The sequence below is a fragment of the Lathyrus oleraceus genome, chromosome 3 (assembly GCF_024323335.1).
Source record: "Lathyrus oleraceus cultivar Zhongwan6 chromosome 3, CAAS_Psat_ZW6_1.0, whole genome shotgun sequence".
NCBI classification, from domain to species: domain Eukaryota; kingdom Viridiplantae; phylum Streptophyta; class Magnoliopsida; order Fabales; family Fabaceae; genus Lathyrus; species Lathyrus oleraceus.
In genome coordinates, this window is record NC_066581.1 from 79143987 (window position 1) to 79164407 (window position 20421).

Here is a 20421-nt window from a genome sequence, read left to right on the forward strand (position 1 = left end):
ACTCTGTTGTGAACATAGCAGGCTACGTTCATAGCTTCAGCCCAATACTGGTAGAAGAAAACATATGCAATATCTATTTGGTTTTCATGAAACCCTAGAAGTGGTTACTAATGGTACTCCTATGGTTAGTGAAGATGCAACCGACGCATAGAGAACCGCTCACAAGGATGCCAAGAAGAAGGGTTGAAAGACATCATTTTACATCCAATCGACGGTTGATACGGCTAATTTCGACAGAATCGTTTATGTTGAATCAGCGAAAGTGGCATGAGATATTCTTGTCAAGTTCTATGAAGGAGGCGAGAAAGTCAACGTTGTCAAGTTGCAAACTTTGCGACGATAATATGAACTATCGTTGATGGGAAAAGATGAAAAGATTACAAGCTATGCGTCGAAGGTGCAGAAACTCGTCCATCTCATGAAGGGTTATGGTGTAACCCTAATTAATAATATGATAGTTGAGAAGTTAATACGTACGTTGACCTCTCACTTTGATCATGGTATTGTAACTATTCAAAAATATAACAATCTTGAAACCCTAAAACTGGAAGATTTGGTTGGTTCGTTGGAGGTGCATGAGATTAGGATCGTTGAAAGGAAAGGAGTTCAAGACTCGATACAAGAATTACAGGCTCAGTCATGGAAGAAGAGTGGTGGTTCCAATAAGTTAAAAGGAAAAATTGACAAGACTCATGGTAAAAAGTGTAGGTCGAATCCTCACAAGAATAAGGTCAATGATAGAGCTTCTGAATCCTCGAAAAGAGGGGAAGGAAATTCCTATAAAAAATACAAAGAAGAGAAAAAAGGTGTGCAGTGCTATAACTATGAAAAGTTGGGTCACTTGGCGAAGCATTATTGGTACAGGAAAGACAAGGGATCGACAAAAGGCAAAAGGGAAGGAGTGAACATTTCACGTCAACATTCAGATGTTTCTAATGATGTGATGGTTATAAATGCAATTACAGATGACCATGTTGAATCCAATATTTGGTTCCTCGACTCAGGTTGCTCGAATCACATGACTAGTCAAAAAGTATGGTTAGTAGATTTTGAAGAGTCGAAGAAGAGCAAGATCAAACTTGTTGATAGTAGCTCGTTGCAAGCTGAAGGTACTGGAAACATAGTTATTCAAAGGAGTAATGGAGTGAAAGCCTTGATCAAAGTTATACTCTATGTCCCTGGAATGAAGTGCAATCTGCTAAGTGTTAGATAATTGGTCAAAAAGGGGTTCTCAATGGTTATGAAAGATAGAGCCTTAGAACTTTTCGACATCCATAATAACTTGGTCTTGAACTCTCCTCTGTCGAAGAATAGAACATTTAAGATCATGATCAGTTTGACTGAATTACATGTCTGAAAACACTTGTCGACCACAAAAAAAGTTGGTTATGGCATCTGAGGTTTGGCCATCTGAATTTTAGGTCTCTCAATCAATTGATCACTCAAGATATGGTAACTGGTATACCAATTCTTGAGATGCCCGACAAACTCTATAAAGGTTGTCTAATCAGAAAGCAGTTCAGGAAGTCTTTCATTTCGACTATGCTAATGAGATCCTCCTGCATACTCGAAGTTGTACATTCAGACGTATGTGGTCCTTTTGAGGAGCATGCCATTGGTGGAAACAACTATTTTGTTTTGTTTGTCGATGGGTTTATTCGAAAGTTATGGATCTATGTGATCAAGAGAAAGGACGAAGTATTCGAAATCTTTAAGAGATTCAAGATGCTTGTTAAAAACCAGAGTGAAAAGAAGATCAAGGTTTTGCGACAAGATGGAGGTGGAAAATACACATCCAAGATATTTGAAGCATTATGTGCAGAACATGGTGTTGATCATGAGGTAACTCCTTCTTATACTCCTCAACATAATGGAATAAGAGAAAGAAGAAGCATGACCATATTGGACATGGTGAGATGCATGCTGAAGTAGAAGAATTTTCCAAAATGCTTATGGGGTGAAGTTGTTTTGACTACTGTTTATATGTTAAAAAGGTTCCATACCCATAAGCTGAAGAACAAGGTTCCTGAAGAAGTGTGAAGTGGAAAACGACCATCAGTGAGTCATTTAAAGGTGTTTGGCTCTATATGTTACAATCATGTTTCTGATGCAAGAAGAAGGAAGCTTGATAAAAAAAGTGAACATATGATTCTGGAAGGACATCATAAGACCGGAGCATACAGGTTGTTCAATCCAATTAATTAGAAGATTATGATTAGTCGAGATATTGTGATTGATGAAAATTCTTCCTGGGATTGGAATTCTAGTAATGCAATTGACAAGCCATTGATGAGTTATGATTTAAATGAAGCAAGTAATGATGTCGAAGTCGAAGATATTATCGATATTCTAGTTGAAGTCGAATATGTTACAAACATATCTGACACAGTCGAAGTCAGAGAGCTTATGTCTAGCACATGTCAGAGACCTCAAATAACTAGAGTTCGTCTATCAAGACTTCAAGACTATAAAGTGGTTGGTAATGATGAAGTCAAAACAGATGGAGAACTAGTTCATTTTTCTTTACTTACAAGTGATGAACCAATCAAATATAGCAAGGCTTTAAATAATATGAAGTGGAAGTCTTTGCACCTGTCGCAAGATCGGAAACTGTTCGACTAGTGGTAGCCTTAGCATGCAAGCAAGGTTGGTCGACATTTAACTTAGATGTGAAATCTTCATTTTTGAATGGACCTTTAAATGAAGAGGTGTATGTCACACAATCTCCTGGGTTTATGATTTAGGAGGAAGCAATGAAAGTATACACGTTACGCAAAGAGGTATATGGTCTTAAGTAGGCACCTATGGCATGGAACAATAAGATCGACTTATACTTGGTCGAATTGGGATTCTTCAAATGCAAATCTGAGTATGGTTACTATGTTCAGGTTATGGCACAAGATATAACAATCATATGCTTATATGTCGGTGACTTGCTAGTAACTGAAAATATCTTGAAGAACTTGTCAAAGTTCAAAGAGCTAATGAAGAAGGAATTTGAAAAGTCGGATCTGGGAAAGTTGTCATACTTCCTAGGCATGGAATTTTAAATGTCGAAGCAAGGTATGGTGATACATCAAAGAAAGTATGTCAAGAAGATACTCTAGAAATTCAAGATGGATGATTCGAATCCTGCATCTTCGCCTATCGAACCATATTTGAAGTTGGAGAAGCATGGAGAGGAAGACAAATTCGATGCAACTTTGATCAAATAAATTGTCGGATCTCTGAGATTTGTGTGCAACAGTCGACCTGATATATGTTTCTCAGTCATATTAGTGAGAAAATATATGAGTGAACCAAGGGTGTCACACATGAAGGCTGCAAGAAGAATCTTGAGATACTTAAAAGGATTGAAAAATAGTGGAATTTTATTTTGACGAGACTCTGAAAGGAAAAACGTTATGGTTACTTGTTATTCAGATGCTGATTGGTGTAGAGATAAGGAAGATCTAAGAAGCACTACTAGATATTTCTTTCAAGTATTTGGTGCCCCAATCTCACGTACTCGATAAAGGAACCAGTGATGGCATTATCATCGTGTGAGGCTGAATATATAGCAAGATCATATGTTGCATGTCAAGAAATTTTGATCATATATATATGTGTTGGAAGAGATCGAGATCGAAGTGAAGAAACCTCTGGTATTGTAGATCGATAACAAGTCAACCATAAATCTTACGAAGAATCCAATTTTTCATTGAATAAATAAGCAGATAGAAGCTAGATTTCACTTCTTAAGGGAGAAGGTGAATCGAGGTGAACTTCAAGTAAGGCATTGCTCAAGTGCACAATTGACCAACATTTTCACCAAAGGATTGAAGATCAACAGATTTCTAACGTTGAGAAAGAAATTAGGAATAGTTCAAATCGATAATGATTAGTGTGTTTTGATAACTTGGATTATATGGGGTATGTTGAGATATTAGATATAATCCAAGTTGAGTTATGTGGGCCAAGTCCAAAGCTAATTAAGATTTAGGGTTTGTTACTTAGTTTGTTATTTTACTTAGTTGTCAAGTCACTTAGGTGTATATAAATAGACACTTTGTAATTCAGTTTTATTATCATTCAATTCATCAATGTAATCCTTATTTTCTTATTATCTCTCTTTATCTCCTCACTAAAAGTGACTCAAGCACTAACTGAGTTTAATAACTTCTCTCATCTACAAAATTGGGATAATTTGTTTATATGGAAACTGAGACTTAACAGTGAATATGTCACTTGATTCGTGAAATTATGAGACTGTAACTAATGATATTTCGTGTTGTGACACAAATAGTCTATGTTTTTAGTTTATTTTAATGCGTTATAAACCTTTTCCCTTTGATGTTGAAAACTCCCAAATCTAGGGGTTGTCTTTAGGCAAGACGAAGCTCCTTCTGATTGAAGACTTCTTAATGTTGGGAGGTTGCGAGATTGTAAATCCGTGTTTTGTAAAGCAATATTCTTACTTACATGTTATAAAACCTTTGTAAATAGTGATTGAAGACTCTCTGATGATAGAAGGTTACTTTAGATGAAGATGATATCCTTGTGATAGAAGACTCCAAAATGTTGAGAGGTTGTGTGGTTGTAAATATGTGTTTTATAAAAGGTCATAACTCAATAGAGTCATTATAGGTTCAGTCATGAATTTCTCATGTCTAGGCAGGGACGGAGCCAAAGATTTTCAATTGTGGGGGCAATATATTAATATATAAATTTATTTCCATTTATTTCTAAATCATAAATATATATTATATTTATTTTTAAATCATAAATATATATTATATTTATTTTTAAATCATAAATATATATTATATTTATTTTTTAATAAAATTTATATCTAAAAAATGTTTAAGAATTTTCTAAATTTTTTATTTTTGTAATTTTCTAAATTTTATTACCAAGAAACATATATTTTTTTATATTTTTTATGAGACCATAATATTAATATAAAATCTTATAAATTAATTTTTTAAAGGTTTAGGGAAAAATTATTTTCAAATTATAAAAAAAAATTGAATATATTTAATCTGACATGTTTTGATTTAATTATTGAAAATAAAAAACTAACATTAATTTTCGGACAGTATCCTAAACAAATATTCATATACTTTATTATTTTCACCTAATTTTTAATAATATTTTCATAATTATAATATTATTTTAATTAATTTAAAATATATAATTTTAGTTAAATATATTGTTTTGATATATATATATATATATATATATATATATATATATATATATATATATATATATATATATATATATATATATATATATATATATATATATATATATTTTAAAAACATAATGGGGGAACATGCCCCCATATGAATACACTTCCCTTCGTCCGCGTGTCTAGGGATAAATGACTTGAAAGGGAAACTTAATAGATTTTACGATTATACTTGTTAACCATTAGTTAGCTTTCTTGTTTTTCCAAATTGCACACAAACTAATCAATCAAGCTCTACATATTTCCTATTAATATTACAAACTCATTGTCGTGCATTTACAAGTTCAATCATCTTGTCATTTTACAATGTTAACACAATTTTCGTAATTTTACTTGTCCTACTATGATTTTTGTTGAAACAAATACTGTGAATCTATTTCCATTTTAACAAGCGTTAATCGAGTTAGACTGCATAACTAAGTTTGGGTCGATTTAGTGATGGATCGTGTTTTGAATCCAAATTGGATCTCTAAAAAATGTTAATAAAAACGAAAGAGAGAAAGAAGAGTAATCATTCTGAGAGAAATATATATATATATATATATATATATATATATATATATATATATATATATATATATATATATGGTTTGTTATAATACATCCACTTATTTTTATAATGGTGCATTTTAGCAACATGCATCTTAATGTGCATTTAAGAATTTTTTAGTTAAAGCTTACTAAAATAGACCTTCATAAAAATAAATGGGTCTATGTTAGCAAACCCATATATATATATATATATATATATATATATATATATATATATATATATATATATATATATATATATATATATATATATATATATATATATATATATATATATATATATATATATAAAAGCTTACTAAAATAGACCTTCATAAAAATAAATGGGTCTATGTTAGCAAACCCATATATATATATATATATATATATATATATATATATATATATATATATATATATATATATATATATATATATATATATATATATATATATATATATATATATATATAGAGAGAGAGAGAGAGAGAGAGAGGGAGGGAGGGAGGGAGGGAGGGAGGGAGGGAGAGAGAGAGAGAGAGAGAGAGAAAGAGAGAGAGAGAGAGAGAGAGAGAGAGAGAGAGAGATTAAATTCAATTTAAAGACTATGATTTGAAGTAAGTTAAATCTTGCTTATTGAGTAAATTAATCCTCACTTTTATATATATATATATATATATATATATATATATATATATATATATATATATATATATATATAAAGGTAGAAATTCCTACGATTTATTTGCTCTTAGAATTTGAAAGACTTTTATAGATATATAAGAGGATTGAGAAATGTTTGGGTTGATTGAAAATATACATATTTATATCCCTTATGGTGGAGTATGATTATCCGTGAAGACAATGAAAATTTATGTATTATTTTCAATCAAGGTGTAGATTGTTGGGGTTGGTTGAAAATATATTTGTTGAAGAAGTCTCACATTGCTTAATTTTGTGAATGAAAAGAGAGTCACAGACTATATATAGGATACAAGTTCTTTGAAGCTCCATATCGCTTAGTTTTGTGCAGGAAGAGGGAATCCAAGGCTATATATAGGATTCAAGTTCTTTATTTCAATAAATATCAGCCAAAAACACTTTAAATTTGTATTTGACTTTCTTGTATTAAAGTATTGTGAGATGTAGTTAAATATTTGTTTTGGAGGGTATGAGTGTACCAAGAGTCTAGATTAGTTTATGAATTTTAGAGTTTCTATATTATATTATTGTATGTGATTATGTTCCTCTTTTTTATCTTTATTTTATTTTGTTTTTTTCTAACAAAAAATATTTATAAATGCATTGAGCTTGTGTGGTTGACATATTTAAAATTGGAGTGATTAAAAAAACGTGAACAAAAATAAATTTGTTCTAGAGAACGTGAAAGACTATTTTTGTATAACTTATTAAAAATTTCACGTAAAAACTTTTTAAATATAATAAATTGGAATTACCTTTGGGAACCTTCCTAAGTGAGTAGATTTACCTTTGGGAAGCTTTAGATTTAAAAAAGTGAAAAATTAGAAATCAAAAGGAGCGTTGATGCGGATTGATCCATGAAAGAAAAGAAACATTAAACTATAAAAAGTTTAGGCTCTATATAATAATATATCATCATATAACTAAGCATAACAACTACAAAATCATGTTAATTAAGTAACATCAACAACTTTATACCTATAAAGTCATCTTATTCATCTCTTAAATATTAATGTAACTATATATATTAATCCGTGGATATGTTTCAAATCCATATAGCACCAGCCTCCTTCAACATAGGCACTAACTCATTCCTCACATGAAGACTCATAATTTTCTTAGAACCACCTCTGAACTGCTGTCCTATGAAAACAGCAGGCACGCTTGGTTTGCACCCCATTTGAAGCAACTCACTCTCAATCTGCGACCCGTTTGTGATTTTATCAAGCTCATAAACAATAGGGTTGGCTCCAAAGCTACGTATCAGCGATGTTACAGAGTGGCTCAAACAACAAGTACTCTTGCTGAATATCACCACTGGCTTTTCACCTACCATGCTTGTGACAGTGTCCATGTATAATATTACAAATTTATGATATATAATTTGTGTGTGGAAATTCTGTTTCTTTGATGTGTTATTTATAAGGCTATGATGGTGGTGTGTGTCACAATAGAAGAAGAATAAGATTCAGAGGATTCTTGATAATTCTGTACTGTATTTGTCGATGACAACAACTTGGCTACCTGTAAATTAAGTTGAATCTAATAAAATCATAACTTTTTTCAAGAATAAGATTCATGATTATTGGTATATTTTTTTCTTCTTTGCCATATCTATATATATGTTTTTTTGCAGCATCATAAGAGGATGATGTAAACAGTGTTGAGTCCACTTGTGAGTTGTCTCACACATGCAAGATTTAGATAATATTGTAATCTTTCTAACACGTACATATTGTTTAGGATTTTGTCCTAAACCAAGAATAGAAAGTGGTAAGTTGGGTATGGCCGTATGGGTATGTGATTGAACGGTGCATAGTTTAGATTTGTGATTTGGATTTGATTTACTATCTTAATTTAATAATTTAAATCTTTTAAGTTTGTCAAATGTGTGATTCTTTGATTGAGAAAAATCAATATTCTTGTTAAAGATTGTGTTGCTCCCATTTAGATTTTTTTTCCTTTTATTTAATTTATATATTTTTTTGGAGCTTTTTTAAAGGTTAAGATGACAATGTCTTCAAAGCTTCAGAAATTGGTATAAATAGAATGGAATGAGTTCTGGTGCGGTGGAGTCAGTTTCTAGTATAGTAGAGTGGGAATTGACCTACAAAGTTAAAACTTCAATGTCTAAGTCAATGAATTACTGAGAAAGTACTATGAGTGTATGGGTGAGCCTTGATGAGACATCAATAACATTTGGAATAGGCACATTAAATATCCCATTGTGATTAGTAAATTTGTAAAATGGAGTTTTGATATGTTGTCCTACGTTTGGTAGCAATGGTGTCTTCATGTGTTAGAGTATTCAAGTAATCTAGTCTGCTAGCAATGGTGTCTTCATGTGTTAGAGTATTCAAGTAATCTAACAAATCTGAGGCAAGACATGGATCGGTGGTTCGTGCTTCCCCATGTGTGCCATTGTGGATCGTACGATCATCTTCCCTAGAGGATATATGAGGATTTTTGAGGTTATTATCTCCTTTTTTGTCATTCGCGAGTCTTGAGAGCTTTTCTCTTATGTTTGCAATTTCCTTCATCTTCGTCAATACCCTTTAGTTTGCCATCATTCCAATACATTTTTGCATGTTATTTTAGTAGAGCATACGACGTGTGAGTTAGTAAATTCATCTTCTTCAAGGTAACACTTAAAAATCTTTCTTTGCTTCTATATTTATGTATGTTACAAGATTTTTAGAGAAACAATTTATGTAAGGTTTTGAAGGAGAAATTTGTCATTAATGGTGGAATTTTGGGTAGTGATATCTACTCTGAAAAAGTGGTTTAGGGATTTAGTCCTTCTTTTCTTGTTTTCTTTTACAAAACCCCTCGCATAGATGAATTTAGACAAGGATTCAAAGTTTAATTTAACATTGATAATGTGCTTCCAGTGATGGTTATTTCTTTTTATAAGTTAAGAGCCCTACTTAAAATGGACAATTTTCTCCCCGGACGTCGAGTCTTATGTCTACAATTTGTACAACTTATCCCAATAAGAGAGTTGCCTGAAGAGTGTCGCAACCTGAAAAATACAGTGCGCAAAAAAAAACAACCGGCGAAAGAAAAAGACAGAAGAGTCGCCACCGTGCGTTATTCATCCCAAAGGAGGGAAAGGAAACGCTCGAAGTAAACCTGAAAAAGGAAAGGACAAGACGGGGTCTCGCAACCAAATCTTGGGTTCGGGAGTCGGTTATGCGAAGGGAAGGTATTAGCACCCCTACGCATCCGTAGTACTCTACGGGATCCACTTGTGTAGTTCTTGTCTAAAGGGTGTGAGTTTATCTTGTGCTGTTTACTAAAAAGGTTAAGAGAAATGACTCGCGCGGATGTCGCATCCACTGCATACGTATCTCATCTGAATATGAGAATCAGAGTCTTCGTAGCTCGGCTGACCTATGGGTTGGGGGGATGTGTGCTCGCTAAGACATCACGTCTTATGCCTACGTATCTCATCTGGAATGAGAATCAGAGCAAGCCGTAGTTCGGCTAACTACGGGGTTGTGGATTGGGTTTTGGACGAACGACGTCACTACGCAATCTACCGGATGCTCGACCTTTGGAGACTTACTCGCCTGTAGTAGAAGGAGTAAACGTGTGTTATGGAGAAGAAAAATCAATGAAGGGTTTGTTTGCATTGAAGGAACGCGCATGCAAAAGGGTAATGAGGATAAGACCTCATAGCTCTTAACCCTGGACAAAGGAACCTGCATAAAGTAAACACAAAAACATTGTCTCCTATCGAGGTCTTCCAGCTAGGAAAGCAGTAAAATACGGGAAAAATGTAAAAGTACCACGCGGATAAAGATCCGAAGTAACAGCAATTAAAGGAGTAAGAAACCCAGGGATCTCCCAAGCTAATGCCATCAAAGAAAGGTGAGTCAGTACAGGTAATTGGAATGAACCTCCAGGGGTTATCCCACAAATAAAGTGGGAAACCACGCAAGTTATCCCTGCAAAAGTCATGCGCCTTCACAAAAACTCAACAAAAGGGTTAGTGAAACCAGATAGGGTAACCAAGAGTTGCCCCCAAATCAAAATGTAACCACATGAATCATGCTCTTTCAATTCACAAAAAGCTCACAAAAAGCAACCAAGGGTAGGAGGCCTAAACCTCTTGTCAAACACATGCATCAAAAGGGTATCAAATTCACCCATAATACTTCATACATTTAGAGCATTCAAATTAAAGGCATAAAGATGATGGATATAGGGCAAACCTGATTGGAGAGCTTGATTGAAATTGAGTTGCACCCGTGAGGCAAAGGTGATTCTGTGCAGTTGAGTTCCCTTCAGGGTTTAGAGGCTGCTCTGAACTCTGTTAGCTCTTCTCTCACTATCTTTTTCCTCAGGGTTTTGTTCCAAAGAAACCTCAGAGTATTTTGCTTCTCTTCCTTTTTCTCAAGTGAAGCCTTGGTATTTATAGACTGAATTTCATGGTTTTGTGGGCTCAAATGAGAGAGACCAAAGTCCAAAAAAATTTATTATATTTTATTTATTTTTTTATTATTATTTTTATTTATTTATTTTTTTTGTAAAAAATTATTTATTTATTTATTTTTTTTCGTTTTTTTTTTTCGTTTTTTTTTTCGGATCTAATTCTGACTGACATGATGAAATGCAATATGAAATGCTAAATGAATGCATGAATGAGGAGGGCAAATTTTGGGGTGTTACAAAGAGGAAATTGACAACTTTTTTTAAGGGTTTGGGTTTCGTTGACGGTGTTGCTCCGTCTGGGGAAGGTTATCTTTGGTGAGTGATGTAGAAACTTTCTTATTTTCTTTATGCTTTCTTGGTGACTATTTTCTAAAGTTTCTTATTTTATGGTTTTTAAATATGATGAAATGCAACCAAATGATGCTAAAAATGAAAGGGACTACTATGGTTGTCCCTTTTCTTACAGGGGCCATTAATATGTTGACTATTAGAAAAGTTCCAATTGCGAGTTCCTCTTCTTATCCTTCCACATTCAACCTTCGTATCTTGGTTCATACGGAGGTTCAGGATTCTTCTGATCAGCTTGCAGTGTGAGGTGCTTTATGTTTGTCACTGCATGTGGTTGGAAGGATTCCTTTCATGATTCATGTTGTTAAAATGCCTCCCTCTTGTGGACCATATCAAAGAAGGCAATAGATAGTTAGACGAAACAAGAGAAGGCTAGCTTCTGATAGAGGTTCAACATCGACTTTGGTTACCCTGTCTCTCACACTTATGTTCCGCTCCGGTCCTCAAACAGCTAGGGAGTTCTGATATTTTATTTTTGAAGAAGATTATGCATACCTCTCGAGAAAGGTCAAGGTTGTTTGTCAGAAGGATCTAGATAAATTGGTATACCTAACGCATGGGGTGTCAGATATTTTTTCATTTAGTGCTATTGGGAGAGGAGATATATTTATGCTTGACAGTCTCCAAAAAGAGAAATAAGTGCTCTGGGAGCATGTCAGTTCTCTTACTATTGAGCGGGATCAGTATCTATAGGAACTCACAAAGGTGAGTGGTCTGCTGAGAGAGATAGGTACAGATATGCCGACTTTCGGGTACCCTCACATATTAGTGGTTTTCGTATATATGGTTTTGCATCGTCGTAATAGGATGATGTGAACAATATTTAGTGCACTTGTGAGTCATCTCACATATGCAAGAACGATTACAATAATGATGATTACTATTTAACCACCAACCACCTTGTTGATCTCTACAAACATGAATCCCTCTTAAACAAATTTGATCAAGACCAAGCAATGCTTAAACCTTGATTTGGACAATGACTTGGTGAACATCTTCACTAAATTCTTTTCCGAAGGCACCTTCTCAACCACAAACTTATTTTAATATACCAAGTCTCTTATGAAGTGAAAATGAATATTGGTGTGCATTGTCCTCTCGTGATATACTTGATGATTATTCAACTTAAGGACCCTTTTAACATCCCAATGTATCTTCATACATTCTTGATTGATCCCTAACTCCAAAGTTATGCCACTTAACTATATGGTCTCCTAATCCTCTACAACTTGGGAAATATATTTCATTTGAGCAACATAATCACAAAATCTTAATGTGATGATCCAAAGGAGTGTTAACGGTTTTAACATCTTGCATTATAAATTTTTCATCCACTTTATTTAAGTAACTATATTGAGACAAGAACAATTAAATCATTTTTTAATTCTCATGATATCCATCTCTAGGAACCTCTTAGTTTCATCAAGATATTTCATCTTAAATTATTTATTCAAAGTCTCCTTGAGCTTACTGATATACTCCTTACTGAAGTTTTCTATCAAGATATTATCAACATATAGAAAAAATTAGATAATGACCTCCACATTATTATTCAATTTGTAAGTCAAACTATCATAACCACTTCTCACAAAACAATGCTAAAGAACAAATTCATCAAATCGGAGATACCATTTCCTTGGGCTTTTCTTCAACACATACAAATATTTTTTCAATAAACACACCTTATACTTTTCATATATAAAACCTTCAGGGTTTTTTTTATGTAGATTGTCTCTTCAAGGTCTTCGTGCATGTAAGAAAGTTTATTTAACATCCACTTGTTCTAAATCAAGATCATTTTAATTTACAATTTCCATAATTACCCTTATAGAATAAAATTTTATCAAAGGTGAAAATATTTCATTGTAATTGATTCTATCTACTTGAGTAAACGCATTTCTACAACCTTAATTTAAGCTTTAATCCAACCACTATTTGTTTCTTAGGTAGTCACCCAACCACAATCTGTTTCTTAGGTAGTCTCCCCAAAATATATTCCTTCTTCTTGAAGATCCACTTGAATCCAGCCACTATTTGTTTCTTAGTTAGTCTCCCAAGCTCCCAAGTATGGTTCTTCATCAATGAATGCATCTCATCATTCACCGCCTTCAACCATTTTTCATTATCTTTGCTTTCATATATTTTGTTAAAACTTTTTGGTTTTGAGTCTTGCAACCATTCAACAACATTCAAAGCATAAAAAATAAGATAAGCTTAACATATCTCCCAGGTGGTATATTCTTCCTCCTAACTCTATCACAAGCTAACTGATAATCAATAGCCAATGTAGGTTACCCCATTTTAGAACTAGAAATGAGAGGATTGCCTTTCTTCTCATTTCTACTCTCACAAGTAATAACTTTAACCTTAAAGTAAGTCTTCTCTACCATATTTCTACTTATTTCACTTAGATATCTTTAAACTTCATCTTGATATGCGTCTCATTAAAAGTAGTATTCATGTGTATGGTAAACTTTAATCCTCCATATTCCATTTCCCGCAATTTGTATCCTTCACACCTTTGGGATAATCAACAAAAATACATTTCACATCCCTAGAATCAAGATTTTCTTGCTTCATATGCAAAAACTTCATAGCTCCAAAAATATTCAAATTAGATTAGTCTACTGGTTTTCACTCCAAACATACATAGGTGTCTTGAAGCCGATTCTTGTAGCTGGATATTTGTTGATCAAGTAAGTTACATTAGAACCATATTCACCTCATAAAATCTTTGGTAATTCATATCCCAGCAACATGCACCTTACCATCTCCAAAAAGAGAATATTCATCTGTTTAGTGAGGCCATGTTGTTAAGGTATGCCAATAATGGTTATATTCATGTTTATACCTTTGTTTTCGGCAAAACTCGTTAAACTTCTTTGGAAAAAAAACTCGAGAGCATTGTTAGTTTTTAAAAACTTTTAGTTTTTCTCCCAATTGATTTCCTATAAGAGTATGTCATTCCTTAAAATTATCAAATGTGTAATAAGCGTCCAAATTACGTAAAATACGTAAGCACTCATTGACTTATTTTATAAGCAATAAATATAAAAAAAAACCATGATTTATCCATGGAAAGTGATAAAATACTTGTTTGGACATTTTACTTGCACATTTATAAAACAAATATAGGTGAAAATGTCTGGAAAAACTATCAAGCAACACACAAAAACCTTGCCAAGACCACTTTCCTAGAAGCAATGCTCGCTAGGCCATGTCCATGGGTGCGCTAGGTGATCACAGAAGAGAGAAGACTTCATGGCTAAGTAACTTCATGGTGAATGAATGGTTTATGCATAAAGTGAAGATGGATAGTGCGCCTAGAGTGCTAGGGCTAGTTGTAGGGTGAGTTGGCATTACTTAACAGAAAAGAAAGTAGGCACGTTAGGCAAAGATGAGTGGTGCACCTAGAGAGACTACCTTTCTCAATCCTATAAATATGAGGTTCGGTTTCAATTCTAAAGGATTTTTGGTGGATTCAAAGGAGTCAAGAAAGGTAGTAGGTTCACCTCGGTCTCAATAGAATAATATAAGAGGGAGATTAAAGGCAAAAGCGCTTCTCGGGGGATCACTGTAGATGGATCTCCAAGTTTGTCTTCTCGGGATTACTTGTATAGCTATGATAAGTGAGCATAGCTAGAAATATATTTGTTAGGGGTATATGTAGTCATTATATTCTCATGTTTAGTTACGATCATTGTGTTTTATGTAATTCTACTTGAGTTTCAATAGTAGTGATTCTTAGTTCTTAATGCTTAGTTTGGATTAGCTACCTAAAATATGTTTTCATGGTACACCTTAACTTAAGAAAGGTGTTGGTCATTACTAGATCTAAGTCTCCATCTATTGGATATTAATTCCTAGACATAGGTTTATGTTTAATATTTGCAGAATATTGATAGTTGGTAATTAATATCCTTATATCATCATTGATAGTTATGATATTTTATTTAATAGTGCGAGAAATCGCATATTAGGTAATACAACTGATTTTACGTCATTGAGCCATAAACGAGTGATGAAAGCAGCAAACGCTAATATTAATAGTTGAGTAAAAAATATATTATTGACCAATGGTTATTCGTGAGGATAAACTAGTCTTTGTGGATACGATAATATTGCACTTACTATTTGCAGTGCAATAATGTGTCACTTTTAAGTCAAACTGTTTCAATACCATGAACCTTTCAAGCCTTGTTAGTATGATTCGAATGACTCTACCTTCTTTTATCTCCATAATCTCAAAGTATTCCTTCTTTATACACATGTGATAAGAGCAAAGAATTCATGAAACAAATTTTATCCTCTTGGAAACTTATCACAATTGGTACAATAGCACTCTCATAATCATCCTCATTTAACGAAACTATGATTTGACTATAATCACCCTTTCCTCTGGTCGATTTTATGATAAGTGAAGAACTTTAGCTTCGACTTATAAAAACTCATGGACTTAGACTTTTACCTATATTTCTTTATCTTTTGTTTTATTCTACCCTCACTCTTCCCTCTTGAACATTCAAGTCGTCACCACTATTTTCAACCTTTAAATCGTACATTCGAGATAAATCCTTGGTTCTTACCAGCGGTTGGACCTATTCCAAGGTAATAATGTATTCCTTACAATAAAAAATACATACTTAAAATGATACAAGGATCTAGATAATGAGCTTAACAAGAGTAGAGTTGTGTCCTCATCATTAGGTTTCACATCAATATTTTGCAAGTCGTCAAATAATTTTATGAAAATTATGTCAACTTCTTCACAATAGATTTCACTACGCCAAAAACTGGAATAGACAGCGCCCCTTAGAGGGCGCTTTATTACAAAAGCGCACTCTAAAGTGAAGAGAAAAAATAAGGAGCGAACAACTGGAATAGACAGCGCACTTTAGAGGGCGCTTTTGTAATAAAGCGCCCTCTAAGGTGAAGCGAAAAAATAAGGAGGAGATAGAGGGACAACAATACAGGGCGCTTTTTAGAAAGCGCCCTCTAAGGTTACCCTTAGAGGGCGCTTTTAAAAAAGCGCTTTATAAGTCCATGTGCATTTCCAGTTTATAAAGCGCTTTTGGAAAGCCTTAGAGAGCGCTTATAGAAGCGCCCTCTTAGGCCCCCTTTAGAGGGCGCTTTTGTAACAAAGCGCCCTCTAAAGTGAAGCCAAAAAAAAAATGGAGGGACAACAATAGAGGGCGCTTTTGTGAAAGCGCCCTCTAAGGTTACCCTTAGAGGGCGCTTTTGAAAAAGCGCTCTCTAAGTCCATGTACATTTCCAGTTTATAAAGCGCTTCTGGAAAGCCTTAGAGAGCGCTTTCATAAGCGCCCTCTTAGGCCCCCTTTAGAGGGCGCTTTTTTTCCACAAGCGCCCTCTAATGTCTCCTTTAGTAAACATTAAAATTATAACATACTGCGCGTTTTGTTATTTCACTATCTGTTATTAGCGTTCTTTTTCACGTTAGGATTCTGAGGCGTTTTCATTCCACCTCTGTTAGATCTACATGCGCGTTTCCTCCTTCTACCAATCAAAGGTACACGCTTTTCCCAATTACTGTTTTATGTTATTGCTTTGTTTTAGCTTTGCCCAATTTCTGTTTTACCTTATTACTGCGCGTTTCCTCCTTCTACGTTTGTTTCGACCATGATAGCGGATGCACTAGGAAATTGACGGTTGGTTTTTAGTGACCATGATTGCGGATGCAATGGGTTATACGACCTATGAACATCTGATTTTGTGTCAACACCAGTATCATTAGAAACCTAGGTCCAAATGTGTTTGAACTCTTCTGAAATTGTTTTTTATTTATTCTAATTAGTAATGGATAATACATGGATGTCTTCCAATCGGTTGTCGAGAGAGTACGAGAATGGGGTATCAGAATTCGTTAAGTTTGCCGTTGCGCACGCCGAAGACCCCAGTAGAATGATATGTCCTTGCTTGGGTTGTTGTTATGGGAAACGGGTTGACGCAGTTCAGTTGACATCGCATCTAATGAGGCATGGAATTGATCGAAGTTATACATGTTGGAATTTGCATGGTGAGAAAAGTAACGAGAATGTTGAACCGGGGGATAGTACGACCTATGCCTCAAACTATAGTGGCGCAGATACATACGATTGTGATCGAGTTGAAGAGATTGCAGAAGCACTTGAAGGAGATCTTAAGGATTGTCCCGAAATGTTTGAGAGGTTGGTAAGTGATGCAGAGAAACCTTTGTATGATGGTTGCACTAAATTCACAAGATTGTCTGCGGTATTAAAGTTGTACAGCTTAAAGGCGGGCAATGGGTGGTCGGATAAAAGTTTCACAGAGTTATTAGCCCTTTTGAAAGATATGCTTCCTGAGGATAATGTTCTTCCCAATCGAACATATGAGACCAAAAATATGTTGTGCTCTATTGGCATGAGCTATGATAAGATACATGCATGTCCAAACGATTGCGTTTTGTTTCGAAATGAGTATGCATCGTTAAATGAGTGTCCTAAATGCGGTGTCTCGCGATATAAGAACAAGTTGTCTCCAGCAAAGGTCTTGTGGTATTTTCCTGTTATTCCGAGATTTAGACGCATGTTTCGTAGTGAAACCGATTCAAGACACTTGACCTGGCATGTGTTAGATGCCCAAAAGTGCTTATTTGAGCTATCATATGTGGGCATCTTTCACTCTTTTGCCTTGCTAAAATTGTCAAAATCACAATTGTTTTACATGGAATGCGTTACATTGATAAACAAGCTTGGTGCCTTTGATGTGTGTGTTATTGTGCAGGAAAGGCATGAATTAATTGATAATAAAGACACAAGAGAATTGGCAAAGGAACCAAAGAAAAGGAGCATTTCATCTGCCTGCTCGCTAGGCGAGGCTGTGGCGAAGAATGGGTTCGCTAGGCGAGCTCCTGGCGAACAGCTCCAGTAAATTAGCAAATTAATTCGCTAGGCGAGCTCTAGGCGAAGTTTGCAGCGAATTCATTCTGTTTTGGTGAAAAGTGCAGCCAACACTCACTCGCTAGGCGAGGCTCTAGCGAGTCCCCAGCGAGCATTCCAGTAGCAAAACCTCTCAACCTCGCTGGGGCGAGCTTGAAGCGTTTCCTTCGCTAGGCGAAGGTATGTTCGCTAGGCGAACATGACAGTTCACCAACGCCCTGTTTTCTCTGGCCGCAGGGGCCTTTTGTGCTCATATTTGACCTTCGCTAGGCGAGCCATTCTGCTCGCCTAGCGAACATGACAGTTCTGCACTTGTCTATAAGTAGCAGGTGCCACTTTTGGGCACCATACCTCATTTTTACCAACTTTTCCATTTTTTGTACTTTCTTCTAGATATTTTACAGCATTGTTTTGTGGGAGTTTTTATGCCCTAATTTCATTTCTCTTCATCTAGCAACCATCTTCCACAAAAAGAAGGTGGTTTCCCATCCAACTTCGATTATCCGACTTGGATGTTGATCAACCTTCTTTCCTTACTTGCCGACCAAGCTACCATGAAAATGAGTAGATAAGTCATCCATTTGTCAAGGTTAGATGTAGGTGATTTCTAGCTTTGTGTGTAAATGTAAGGATCCTCATATGTAAACTCTTTAACGGTAAATATATGATGAAAACTTTGTTTCTATTTAAAACTATTTGTGTTGGTATTTGATCGAGAGATGTTTACCGATTCTTGACCTAGGTTTTCATCCAAACTGGTTTGTTAGCTAGAGATAGTAACGAATGATTTTGTTCACCATAAGGTTGAACCAAAAAGTTGTCATTTTGATAGATTGTGTTCGAGAGAAACAATGGATCAAAATAGCAAAAACTCACAATGGGTGTTCGAGAGAAACGCATTGAGAGGACCTTGTGAAATAATTTATCATCTAAAGGAGTTTATAAGATTGTTGACCGAGCAAATACATGCAAAGCAATGTAATCATTGAAACCTAACTTTGACAATATTTCTCATATTTAATCAAAACATAACTTTTACCGCAATTAATTACTTTGTATGCAAGATAACTTGATTAAAACCAAAACCCTAGTGTTACATTAAGTTAAGATTAATTCAACCATTGAACGGCAGTGATATCTTACAATCTCTGTGGATACGATAACAAAAACCCGACACTTAAAAACTGTCTCAACAAAATGGCGCCGTTGCCGGGGATTGTAAATTGATATTGCGAGCATCGCAATGGTTGTTTAAGTTTTAGCTTGTGAATTTTTGACTTGTGCTTGTAATTTGTTTGGTTTAGTGTGCAGCTTACGTTTTATGCGAGGGCAAATCCCTGTGGACGAACTTCTTTTTGATCCTGAGATCGAGAGAACCGCAAGGAGGCTCAATAGCAAAACGAGACGTAGGAGGCAACAGGCTAGGCAACTCCAAGAGCAAGGAGAAAGTTCTTCAACCACAAATCCACACCCATTCATACCAAACATGGAGCCACAACCACCACCACCTATTTCTACTCCATGTATCAATAGTCCAAGGAACACCGCTCAGTTTGCCAACCAAACAGGAAGGCAAGCTGAGATGAAGACGGGAACTCTGAATTTATTATATGGGAGTCCATTCACCGGAATGGACCATGAAGACCCATTTGCTTTTCTCACAAAATTTTATGAGATAGCATTGGCTGCCGGAGTGGATCAGGCTCAGGAGCTTCCGTTGTTCAGACGTTTATTTCCCCACGCTTTGCTCGGTAAAGCAAAGGATTGGTATCTCGATCAAACACCGGCCGTAATGACAGATTGGAATGTGTTAGAAGAGAAATTCATTGAAAGATTTTTCTCTCATAACCGATTCATGGAATCAAAGACGGCCATCTCGGTGTTTTCTCAAGGAACCAGTGAATCTTTGAATGAAGCGTGGGAGAGATTCAAGTCCATGCTTAGGAAATGCAAAGGGCATGGATTTGATGAATTAACTCAAATCCATATCTTTAGAAATGGACTTCAACCAAACTGTAAGACGTTGTTGGATGCCACCTCGGGTGGCTCGTTGATGTCAAAAAGTGTCGAAGAAGCCACAAACATTATCAACCGTATGGCTTTGAATGATCTTCAAAGTCAAAGTCGTGGAAATTCTTTGAAGAAGGCGGGAGTGCTTGAGTTAGGGATGAATGATGCCATACTTGCCCAAAACAAGCTCATCTCACAACAAGTGGAACTCTTAACGCAACAAATCAAAGAGTTAAGAGAACC

At 35.0% G+C, this 20421-nt stretch overlaps 2 protein-coding genes across 2 annotated transcripts; one reads left to right on the forward strand and one right to left on the reverse strand.

Annotated features, from left to right (window-relative positions):
- Positions 1-358: 358 nt before the first annotated feature.
- On the forward strand, positions 359-1213 carry LOC127129779 (uncharacterized). The gene has a single exon (XM_051058904.1). It carries the CDS (start codon positions 359-361, stop codon positions 1211-1213), a length of 855 nt encoding a protein of 284 aa, XP_050914861.1.
- Positions 1214-7346: 6133 nt separating this feature from the next.
- Positions 7347-7999, reverse strand: LOC127128934 (monothiol glutaredoxin-S6). The gene has a single exon (XM_051058285.1). The coding sequence runs from the start codon at positions 7818-7820 to the stop codon at positions 7512-7514; it is 309 nt and encodes a 102-aa protein (XP_050914242.1). The 5' UTR covers positions 7821-7999; the 3' UTR covers positions 7347-7511.
- Positions 8000-20421: the final 12422 nt, after the last annotated feature.

Excerpts from the sequence above, each read along its gene's own strand:
- LOC127129779 (XM_051058904.1), top strand. The coding sequence starts at position 359 with ATGGGAAAAGATGAAAAGATTACAAGCTATGCGTCGAAGGTGCAGAAA.
- LOC127128934 (XM_051058285.1), bottom strand. The coding sequence starts at position 7,820 with ATGGACACTGTCACAAGCATGGTAGGTGAAAAGCCAGTGGTGATATTC.